The sequence below is a fragment of the Emys orbicularis genome, chromosome 12 (genome assembly GCF_028017835.1).
Source record: "Emys orbicularis isolate rEmyOrb1 chromosome 12, rEmyOrb1.hap1, whole genome shotgun sequence".
In the NCBI taxonomy this organism is placed as follows: domain Eukaryota; kingdom Metazoa; phylum Chordata; order Testudines; family Emydidae; genus Emys; species Emys orbicularis.
The window spans coordinates 15,262,985-15,275,146 of NC_088694.1; the positions used below are offsets into that span (position 1 = coordinate 15,262,985).

Genomic DNA, 12,162 nt, shown 5'->3' on the forward strand with positions numbered 1-12,162 from the left:
ACAGTGCTTCTTTCCTAAAACAACAACTTCCTTCTAGGATAAGTTTTCTTAGCAAAAGTTTTGCTGATGGTAATCTCCACATTTACCAAAGTCATGTGTAGGGCCCAAGCCAGTATGTGGCCTCTGTGCACACTGATCAGATTGAGTCCCATTCAAAATCTGACCAGGGAGAAGATGGTTAGATTACTCACCTGAGACATGGGAGACCCAGCTTCAATTCCCCCCTCCCTGAACAAGGGGGAGAAAGAACTTGAACAGGGGTCTCCCATCTCTGAGGTGTACTTTCTAATCATTGAGCAATGGGACAGTCTGACGCTGGGTATCCCTCATTCTCTCCTGATGAAGCTCTTCCACTGTAGATACCTCATGAAAGAATGGGTGGAAAGGGGATGGGCATAGGCGCTGACTCCGTGGGTGCTCCGGGGATGGAGTACCTACAGAAAAAAAATAGTGGGTGCTGGGGGCCCGCCAATTGGGTCTTCTCCCTTCCCTCCCCCCCCAGCGCCTCTTGCCCGCCGCTGATCAGCTGTTTGGGGGAAGGGGAGGAGAAGGGGCAGGTAGAGGCAGAGTGAGGGCTGGGCGTGCTTGGGGGAGGGGACGGAGGTGGGGTGGGGGCAGGGCCTGGGGCAGGGGTCAAGCACCCCGGGAAAATCAGAAAGTTGGCACCTCTGGTTCCACCTCCAAGCTGGGTGCCCTGACCACTGGATTACAGCCATTCCTACTTACACTTTTTTGCTGGTCCAGTGACAATTTTAGCATTTATCCACAGTGGAGCAGTCAGTGGGCCACACAGAGAGAGCATGAGTAGGAATGACTGTAGTACAGTGGTTAGGGCACTCACCTGGGAGGTGATAGACCTTGGGACCAGGCCCAGTCCTCCTGCTCCGCCACAGGAAGATTTTCAGGTGGAGAAGGAAGCAAGCCCACATTAAGGCATGCGGCCCCAGCTTCTGTAGTCAGGTATTTATGTCAGAATCTGAGCTTTCTTTCTTTCTTTCTTTCTTTCTTTCTTTCTTTCTTTCTTTCTTTCTTTCTTTCTTTTGCAGTGTTGTCGTAGCCGCGTTGCTCCCAGGATATTAGAAAGACAAAGTGTGTGAGATAATATCTTTGATTGGACCAACTTCTGTTGGTGAGAAAATCAAGTTTTCGAGCTTTTAGAGAGCACTTCTTCAAGTCTGAAGAAGAGCTCTGTGTAATCTTGAGAGCTTCACTCTCACCAATAAAAGATATCTCACCCACTTTGTCTGTCTCTCTTTTTTTAAGTGAGTTCTAGTCTTCATGGTTGCAAAGGAAAGCTTGAAAACATGAACTGAGTGTAAATGGTACAGCAATGTCTGCCTGAGTCGGCAGACAGAATAATACAATAGCTCAGAGAGGGGTAAACTGCCCTATGCAGCACTATGGATAAAAGGTGGGGTTTTGAATTGTATTAGCCTAATAATGCGTTAAAAATACAGCTCAGCCTGCCTATGCTAAGGCTATGTCTACACTGCATTTTCATCATTAAAACTTTTGTCATTCGGGGTGTTTGTTTTTCATATCCCTGAGCGACAAGTTTTAATGACGAAAAGCACCGGTGTGGACCGCCCCTTGTTCGGGGTAGTTTTATTTTGTCGCTGGGAGAGAACGGCTACACTGTGCACCTTACAAAGATGCAACTGCAGCAGCACAGCCACGCGGTTGTAAGGTGCACAGTGTAGACATAGCCTGAAGCCTTAAAACATCTAACAAAACTCACCCACCCATCATTTACCCTAATGTGCACAAGCCCTGATGTTTTAGTGCCAAGACTCTCCACTCCAGCAGCCTGGCCAGCACCACCCCAGCAGAGGACGCTGGCTATAGCCAGAAGAGAAGAGAAGAGATGGGCCACCCAAGCACATACATCCTGGGTGCTGGTATCTGGTCATCCCTGACTGCTCCACTAAAGAGAGGACGCTCTGCTACCATTCTTAGTGGGGGACAAGGGAACACCCACCCAGCTGCATCTCCTGGGGAGAGGGGACACTGCTTACTGACACTCCAAGTGGAGGAGCTCATGGTAGCCTTGTATCATAGTGTGGCTCGCCTCCACCTCCCCACGTTGCCTTAGTTAGCCAGGCAAGGCAAGTGCTAGTCCTTCCCTCAGCATCTCCTCCTGCACCCCGATCTCCACCCGCATCCCCACCTGAAACCCTTGGTTCCTGGCAGCCTCCCTACCACTAGCAATATGTCTGCTCCCCCTTAGGTCCCCATGCCAAACTCCAGACCTCTTTTCCCCCACCAATGTGTTTCCAGTGACGGATCCACTGCTTGACATGTTGCCAGGAACAGGCAGAAAGTTACAGCAGCTGGGGGAGAGGGAGAACTATGAAGAAGCTCAAGGGTGATGAGAAGGCAGTAGGAGGAAGTACTTGCCTCCACCTGTGTTCTTAACACACTGACTGTAAGAGTTGTAGGGACAGAAAAGGGAGCTGGGGAGTAGCAGGGGGAACAGTGGGTCTGAAACTTATTAGTTTGAGTAGGAGGAGGCGGCAGCTGTGTTGTGGGAAGGGATGGCTGGAGAGGCTGTAGGAGCACAGAACATGGGAATGTAAAGGGGATAGTGTTTAGTCCAGCTGGTTGAGTAGCAGTAGGAGGGAACTATACTGACCTAAATTGGTGATGGTGGGGTTGTAAGGACGGTGTCAGGGATCAGTGCCCAGGGGCCGGAGTGCAGGGAGTCAGTGAGGTAAAGGGGACCAGTACCTGCGGGGGTGGGTGTTGGGTAGTAGTTGGGAGGGTATCTGAGAGAGGGAGCAGTGACAAGTAGATAGGATGAGGGGGTGCAGTGAGAGGGGGTACAGTACCCAGTGCCTGGGGTGTGGAAGTGCAGGGGGGGAGGTATAGGATTTGGGGGCAGTTCCCCAGAGGGGTTGTGGGCAGGTGCAGTGGGAAGGGGTGCAGTGAAGGGTGGTGAAGCACTGGAATGGGTTACCTAGGGAGGTGGTGGAATCTCCTTCCTTAGAGGTTTTTAAGGTCAGGCTTGATAAAGCCCTGGCTGGGATGTTTTAGTTGGGGATTGGTCCTGCTTTGAGCAGGGGGTTGGACTAGATGACCTCCTGAGGTCCCTTCCAACCCTGATATTCTATGATTCTATGACCAGAGGTGTATAGGCAGGTGCAGGACATGGAGTCCAGTGTCCAGTGGATGTGGTTTAGGAGTTCAATGATCAGTAGATGGGGTATGGGGGTGCATTGTCGAGCAGGTGTGGTTTTGGGGTGCAGTGTTAAGCAGATGGGGGTTTTGGGTGCAGTGCCAGTAGATGGGTTGGGGGTGCAGCATCGAGCGGCTGGGATGTAGGGGTGCAGTGTCGAGCAGCTGGGGTGTAGGGGTGCAGTGCCAGTAGATGGGTTGGGGGTGCAGTGTCGAGCGGCTGGGGTGTAGGCGTGCAGTGCCACTAGCTGGGTTGGGGGTGCAGTGTCGAGCGGCTGGGGTGTAAGGGTGCAGTGTCGAGCAGCTGGGGTGTAGGGGTGCAGTGCCAGTAGATGGGTTGGGGGTGCAGTGTTGAACGGCTCGCGTGCAGGGGTGCAGTGTCAGTAGATGGCTTGGGGGTGCAGTGTCGATGGAGTGGCGTGCAGGGATGCAGTGCCAGTAGATAGGATAGGGGTGCAGTGTTGAGCGGCTGGCGTGCAGGGGTGCAGTGCCAGTAGATGGGATGGGGTGCAGAGTTGAGCGGCTGGCGTGTAGGGGTGAAGTGCCAGTAGATGGGATGGGGTGCAGTGTCGAGCAGCTGGCGTGCAGGGGTGCAGTGTCGAGCGGCTGGCGTGTAGGGTTGCAGTGCTAGTAGATGGGTTAGGGTGCAGTGTCGAGCGGCTGGCGTGCAGGGGTGCAGTGCTAGTAGCTCAGCTGGAGGAGGTGCAGACGGGGTGCAGCGCCCAGCGGAGGGGGCCTGAGCCCGGCTGGTGTGAGTGGCAGGCGGCGAGCGGGCACGTTACCTGCGTGCTGGAAGCCCGGCCCAGCCCCCCACCCGACGCTGTCAGACCGCGGAGAGGCCGAGCCGAGGCGCTGCTGGGAAGCCGATCCCACTCCGCTCCTCCCCGGCTGCGCCCAGCCGCCGCGGCCATGACCGATAACATCCCCCTGCAGCCAGTCAGGCAGAAGAAGCGGATGGACAGCAAGCACCGGAGCGGGTGAGCGCGGGGACCGCAGCGGGCGCTCCCCTCCGGTCCCGCGGCTGCCGCCCTTCCCCAAACCCCCTTCCCCCGCCCGGCTTCGCTTTCCCCGGTGCCGGGCTGGCTGGGCTGCTGCCCCGCGGCTGCAGGGGGCTGCGCCCCTCTTGGGCCCTGCCCTGTGCTTGGGGGCTGATGTGTCCGGCTGGGCTCCGGCTGATGCTGGGCAGCCAGCCCCACCCTGGAACCGGTTCCCTGGTCCGCTCTCGGGGGAAGGGAGGGAGCGATCGGTGGGGATTGCTCTTCTTCTCCTCCTCCCTGGGCTGGGGAGAGGAGCCCGGCTGAGGAGTCCCGGCAGCGCAGGGGACCCCGGCTCTCTCGCCATGTGGCTGGCTGGGGCGCAGGGGGCCCGGCTCGCCTTTGTTTGTTCCAGCAGGGCCCTGCCCCCGCTCAGCAGCACAACCCGCCCAGGAAAGGACACACAGCGGGTCTGGCATTAGGGGATCCCCTCTCCTTTGGGAAGGGGAGATCGTACTGGGGAAAGCGCCCTTCTTCGGGAGGGGACCTAGGAGGGTCGCTGGTCTTGCAGGAGCCCCCGGGGAGGCTGAGAGCTGGTGTTGGAAGGGTGGCATTACTAAGGGACAAATCTAGGTCTCCTCTCTCGCCCGGGGCTGCCTGGCCACGGTCCTGTAAGGCGGCGGCCGCAGCAGCCTTCCGGCAGGTTGTTCCTGACGCCATTGTCGGTGGCACACCCAGCGCTGCGATCCCAGCCCAGCAAAACTGCAAGAAAAGGCAGGATCCTGCCACGGCAACATTGTTACGCTAAAATAATAGGCCCTCGTGCAGGCGGAGAGCCCTGCTGGCTTCAAAACCCCCTGCCATCTCTCCCTTGACAGCAGGACCTGTGTCGAAATAAAACAATAGAGACCTCTTGGAGGCTCCTATATTGACAAGCTTGAGGAATGAGCCTCAGTTGAAGTCACTTGGCACTCCTATTATTGCTGTTATGAAGAGATCAACACACCCAGTTTTTCTTTCTTAAACAAATTTAAACAAAGAAATAGCCTGACAGCTCTAAGCCTTAGTGATCAGGAACAAACTGGCAATGGCCAGATTTTCAGATGTATTGACTCCCTCAATGGGAGTTCAGTTCCTCTGAAAATCAGCCCATATGTTTCAATGGCACTCAGGCACCATGGTGATTGGGATGGCTATGAAAACCTTGGCTGGATGGCTTATCAGATAGATTACCTTGTGGTGGGAGCATGCGTGTGGCAAGCCATTTGAATACAGATTTTCATTTAATGTATTTATCATTTAACATTAACATTTGATCAGGATCGTTGTGTTGCTTAGCTCAGTGTTGGCAGATTGCAGGTTGTTGCTTCGCTGAGTGGGGTTTTATTAATGACAATACACTTGTTTTCAGGAACAGAAATATATTTATAACTATAACAAAGGATTATATCTCCTCACAAATGTTACCATTTTAATTATATTGGTATAGCTAAAGCAGTACAACCCCTGATGATGTATTGATGATATTGATATAAAGGTGGTTTATACTGGTATAGTTATTCCCATGCAGGTAAGGGAATAAGCTGTACCAGTGCTTTATACCAATGTAACTGTGCCCACACTAGGGGTTGTACTGGTATAACTATTTCAGTTAAAAAAAAAAAAAAATCACAGCCCTAACTGACAACAATATACCAGTACAAAATGTGTGTATAGATTAGGAATCCAAGCTTGCTGACTGGAAAGTAATGTTGTATTATGATGACAAATTGTGATCCAATGACAAATTAATCTTTTAAAAAAAATATGGTATACAATTGTAGCAAATAGACCAAAATCTCAAAAGAAATAATGATTGTGTTGGAACAAATAAGGAAGAGTACATGTCAATTACCATCTTGTTATATTTTTGGTTAGTAATTGTGATTTGGATTCTTTGTAGGTTGATCAACAACTTCATTTAAAATGTTCTGTTGATGGATAAGGTTTCTGTTGTGTAGCTGATATTATGTTGATTTAATAATGTGAAGTTGGCCTGGACACTGAGGACTAGACTGTGGAACATGTAGTAATCTGTTATGACAGTTCCTGGGTTGGCCACTGCTTAAAGTTCAGTTATGAGATAAAGGATCAGCTATATGAGGGGCTTAAGATATTCCTCAATGCTCCTTAGCTGATTTGCTTTCTTAGAGGTCTCCATGATCTCCATAGGTCTCTCTTGGGCATTCTGTTGTGGTGTGCCTTGTTAGCAGACGCTGACAGCAATTACCCTGATGTAACCTAAGCACTAGCCCTCTGTCACTGGATAGGGAGCTCTAACTTGGAGGCAATATTGTCTGTGCTAGCAAGAACTGTTGACAGCTTGCAATCTTATGATGCTGCATTGATTGTAGTGGTTTGAGATTCTGTGACTTTTGTTTTTCTTTATACAAGTCCTGATCTCTCTTTTTTTAAAGACAGTCACACTCCAGAGAAGTGACTTATTTACAATGATTTTCAGTCTTGTCTTTTGTCAAACAGCCTGTGACATAAATCAGTTATTTAATCAATATACTGGGTGCATTGTCAAAGTACCTAAGCAAAGCAAAGAGGCCCCCTTCCCCCCCAAAATATTAAAAGTCTAAAGAGAGACTAACCAGTCAGACAGTATCAGTCATCCATCTCAAGCCCCTGGCACAAAAGGATCCATTTCCAACTAGTTAGAGGGGAACAGGGAGAAAATGGTAGCAGGTGCAGAATGGAGTCCTGGCCCATGACTGGGTGTTCTATGTAGTACTGCAGTACAAATAATAATTAATAATAATATACAGCCCCCCCCAAAAGTGATATCCAGGGTTTTAATTGCTGCTTAGATTGTAAGAGACTCTTTGCAGCATTCATTATCTGTGTGTACAGTGCCTAGCACAATGAGGTCCACATCTCTGATTGGAGTCTCTATGTGCTACTGTAATATAAATAAATAATAATAATTGACCAAAGGTCCCTTCTGACCTTAAAGTTTCTGACCCTAACTTAACAGTAGACCTCTCAAACTGACTGTAACTGCTGGGAAGGCACATAAGGCCAGAGGAGATTGTTCATATACTCAGAGACCTAAATTAATGACTTCATATACTAATACAAAGAGCTAGAACTGTTTTAAATACTTGCAGCCAGTGTAGGGCAAGTCCATGTTACTGATCTTCCTCCTGCTAACAAGGCAACAGCCATGTTCCATTTCAGTTTCAGCCTCCAGATTCATTTCAAGGGGGAAACAGTGAGGAACTCATTACAGTACCGTTACTGAGATGGGACAGAGGAAAGGATGGTTGTGGTCCATGTCAAGAAGAAACAGGTGTTTTAATAAGTTGGTAATGGTAGTAGCCATTCTTGGCCATAGCCACAACATTGACCCCCATGTGTGCAGTCAAGGGTGACTTCTGAATTCTGCAGTTGTATTGCTTGAATAATGGATATGTTTTTCACAATTTGCTTGTCACTGTGGTCTGGTCTTGACTGAGTTATACAGTTATCTCACCCAAATAAAAATGCCAGTTTAGCCATGCCATCCTGATAACCACTCTCTGTAGTCTATAATCCGTCAGTTCTAAAAGAGACATGGTATTGAGTAATCTCAAAATGTTGATGGTGTCACAGCCCATACCTCTGTAGGGACTTCTGGGGGTTATGTATCCTGAGACAAAAAGCTGTGGTTTGCTTTCTTGTTATGGACAGTACCCAAATGTGCCAAGCATATCAAAGAACATATGCAAAGACCTGATCTGTACCCTGAGCACCTTCTAATCTAAAGTCCCGTTCCTACTATGTAGATCATGCAGGAAGACTGCTGTGCCTACGTAGAGACTATGTAGAGGCAGAGACTGTTTTTTTGTTCTGCATTTGTACAGCACCTAGCACAGTGGGATCCTGCTCCATGACTCTGGCTCCTAGGTGATGTGGTAATGAAAGTAATAAATAATAATCGATGTGATGCAGCAAGTGAGGAAAACCAAAGAATAATTGGAAATGGGATGAGGAAGGACAAGGATTCCAGTAATAAGTCACCTGGTTTCTCTGTTATGGTATTGAGCTACATCTTAATGGTTCCATTAAAATGGTAAATTAGCTCACTTGTAATCAACAGGGAGGGATTGGAGTGAATAGATGAACAAATGATTTTTGGCCCCTATCCTGCATCTGACGGTGTGGGCAAACCTCTGCATCTGTGTAGAGCTGCGTTGATTTCAAAGGGGCTACAAACATGTACGGTGTTTCTCTCATGCGAAGTCAAGTGTAGGATCGGGGCCTTTATTTAACAAGTGCCTGCCTTCTCTGAGGCACTTGGCCCTGCCGCACAGCCAATTACAATGCAATAGACTTTAAAACAATAAAAACATTCTAAATAATGTGGATCAGTTTAAAAAGTCAGGAGAATCTAATGGCAGAGTGGTGGTATCCTCTGAAAAGTGCTCCCCCAAATGTTTCCATGGGTATCTCTCCATGACCTCTGTATAAATTTTAATCAGTTGACAATGGATTTTTTTTTTATGGCTATTACTGCAAACTTAGCCTGATATCTGCAAATCAAGATGTTGTCTTTCTGCCTCTTGCCTCATCACCAGTAATAAAGATTTGGTAACCAGAATTTAGGCCCCTGACAGACCCTCCCAAGCACAGAGGTCCACTTGTGTGGAGCCTCTCTTACTTCACCAGTGCTTTGTGGGTCTGAACTGCATATTTCTAACTGCAGGATCCAGGGCCGGCTCCAGGCACCAGCACAGCAAGCAGGTGCTTGGGGTGGCCAATGCAAAGGGGCGGCACGTACGGGTCTTCGGTGGCGGGTCCCTCAGTCCCTCTCGGAGGGAAGGACTTGCCACTGAAGAATGAAGAGCTGGTAGAGAAGGTAGAGCTGCTGCCGAAGTGCCGCCGATCACGGCTTTTTTTATTTTTACTTTTTTTCCCGCCGCTTGGGGTGGCAAAAACACTGGAGCCGGCCCTGGCAGGATCCAAACCATAGATAACAGTTCTGCTGATTATGCATGTGGCAGGGTAGAACTCAGCTCACTGTTCTATAGCTGTACTGACTCTGCGATCCTAAAAAACACTTTGTCCAGGGCCCAGTTCTGCTATTGGGTATGCATGAATGGATGCCTGTATTGACAGAGCCTATCTGAAATTGGATCCACATGGATCCTTTTGCAGGATAAAAGGGCCTCAGTCAACAAAGACAGTAGATACAACTCAAAGTTGCAAATGATATCAACAAGTTGAATGAGATTTTTACATAACTTTTCTGACCCTTTGAAATCATAACTGTTGTGATAAAGTATGGATGTTGTAGAAACCTATAACTTGGGTTAATGCTGTTAGTAATTTTTTGACCCAAACAGTAAGTGCTTGATTTGAATATAGAACAACTTGTTTTCATACTCTATGAAAGTTTTCGTTTTAATGTTTTTGTATCTTATTTAAAAAAGGAAGTAATTGAAAAATTCAGTAAAAATTTTATTTTAGAGTAAAGTGCTTTTAGGTAAAGGACTATATACATCAGTGACTGCTACTCTGATACTGCAGGTGTTTATCAGTATTAGTAGAATAGAGTATAAAGTAGAAAATATAGTATAATTTAAATAACAGTAGTAGCTAATGGCAATATTTTTAGTTCCATTTGAAAAAAGTAGAAATATCTTGAGTGTTTCTAACTTTAGCCGTTGATGATTCATTTATGTAGAAAGACTCTTCAAATGTTGATTGTGTTACTCTTACATAGAATAATACTTAGATTATTGAGTTTTGAAATGTGTTAACTAATCCTAACTACATCTCCACATGGTAGGGGTAGTGTAATAGGTTGGTACCCATTCAAAAAGTGTCCGGTCTTTTCTTGGTTTTAAAAAAGCAATTTGAATGTGTTAATGGTTTCATAGGAATAGTAAAATATTTTCCAACATCCTCGTCCACTATTGCCATTCCCTTCCCTCCCCCAGAAAACAACAACAACAACAACAACAAAACATCTAAACCAAACAAAAACCTGTCCCAAGGAAAAGAAATCCGTTGGTCTTCCAGGTAAACTTGCATCTCCCTCCTACACAATCAAGTTCTTAAAGCTTTATTTCCCTAACACGAATCCTGTTTAAAAAAAAAATGAACATGCATTGGTTAATTAAGCAAGCAATTTGAGGTTTGGCACTTAGGGTCTGTGTACAGTTCTTTAAGGAAAACAAGTTTCAGAGTAGCAGCCGTGTTAGTCTGTATCCGCAAAAAGAACAGGAGTACTTGTGGCACCTTAGAGACTAACAAATTTATTAGAGCATAAGCTTTCGTGGGCTACAACCCACTTCTTCGGATGCATATAGAGTGAAACATATCTTGAGGAGATATATATACACACATACAGAGAGCATGAACAGGTGGGAGTTGTCTTACCAACTCTGAGAGGCCAATTAAGTAAGAGGAAAAAAAAACTTTTGAAGTGATAATCAAGCTAGCTCAGTACAGACAGTTTGATAAGAAGCAAGTGTGAAAATACTTACAAGGGGAGATAGATTCAATGTTTGTAATGGCTCAGCCATTCCCAATCTTTATTTAATCCTGAGTTGATTGTGTCTAGTTTGCATATCAATTCCAGCTCAGCAGTCTCTCGTTGGAGTCTGTTTTTGAAGTTTTTCTGTTTTAAGATAGCCACCCGCAGGTCTGTCATAGAATGGCCAGACAGGTTAAAGTGTTCTCCCACTGGTTTTTGAGTATTATGATTCCTGATGTCAGATTTGTGTCCATTAATTCTTTTGCGTAGAGACTGTCCGGTTTGGCCAATGTACATGGCAGAGGGGCATTGCTGGCACATGATGGCATATATCACATTGGTAGATGTGCAGGTGAACGAGCCCCTGATGGTATGGCTGATGTGATTAGGCCCTATGATGATGTCACTTGAATAGATATGTGGACAGAGTTGGCATCGGGCTTTGTTACAAGGTTAGGTTCCTGGGTCAGTGTTTTTGTTCAGTGATGTGTGGTTGCTGGTGAGTATTTGCTTTAGGTTGGGGGGTTGTATGTAAGCGAGGACAGGTCTGTCTCCCAAGATAAGTTTATAAGCGATGGTCACATAAATACCACCCTATACCGGAAACCTACTGACCGCTACACTTACCTACATGCCTCCAGCTTCCATCCAGGACACACCACACGATCCATTGTCTACAGCCAAGCTCTAAGATATAACCGCATTTGCTCCAATCCCTCAGATAGAGACAGGCACCTACAAGATCTCTATCAAGCATTCTTAAAACTACAATACCCACCTGCTGAAGTGAAAAAACAGATTGACAGAGCCAGACGAGTACCCAGAAGTCACCTCCTACAAGACAGGCCCAACAAAGAAAATAACAGAACACCACTAGCTGTCACCTTCAGCCCCCAACTAAAACCTCTCCAGCGCATCATCAGAGATCTACAACCTATCCTGAAAGATGATCCTTTACTCTCACAGATCTTGGGAGACAGACCTGTCCTCGCTTACAGACAACCCCCCAACCTAAAGCAAATACTCACCAGCAACCACACATCACTGAACAAAAACACTGACCCAGGAACCTATCCTTGTAACAAAGCCCGATGCCAACTCTGTCCACATATCTATTCAAGTGACATCATCATAGGGCCTAATCACATCAGCCATACTGTTACAACAATTCATTAATAATTATTGTGCCTAGCAAAAGACTAGCCCGTATATGCGAGTGCAGGATATTAAAGCAGAAATAATGAGCTTTAGAATTCTATCTTCAGTGAACAAAATATAAGATTTCAGTGAGGATTTGAAAGAATGTTAAATGTAGTTGGATATCTTCCTAAGAAGTTAAATATTTGCCTCTAGGAATGGCCACACAAGTCTATACCACAGAAATATCTGCTTTCCTACTATAAGTTCCATTACACATTTATCAAATGGGTGGACATACTGCACCTGCATAAGTGATGTGTGGAGATGAACTGTTGCCATTCAGCATTCCTGGAGACATTTAGTTTGGTT

General features: G+C 46.9%; 1 protein-coding gene across 1 annotated transcript in view; it reads left to right on the forward strand.

Annotated features, from left to right (window-relative positions):
* The first annotated feature begins 4,083 nt into the window (after positions 1-4,083).
* The window catches only part of ATP9A (ATPase phospholipid transporting 9A (putative)), an 87,863-nt gene continuing 79,784 nt past the window's right edge, over positions 4,084-12,162 (forward strand). The window contains exon 1 of the mRNA XM_065414433.1: positions 4,084-4,151. Coding sequence (XP_065270505.1) covers positions 4,084-4,151 — 68 coding nt within the window. The remainder of the gene's footprint in view (positions 4,152-12,162) is intronic.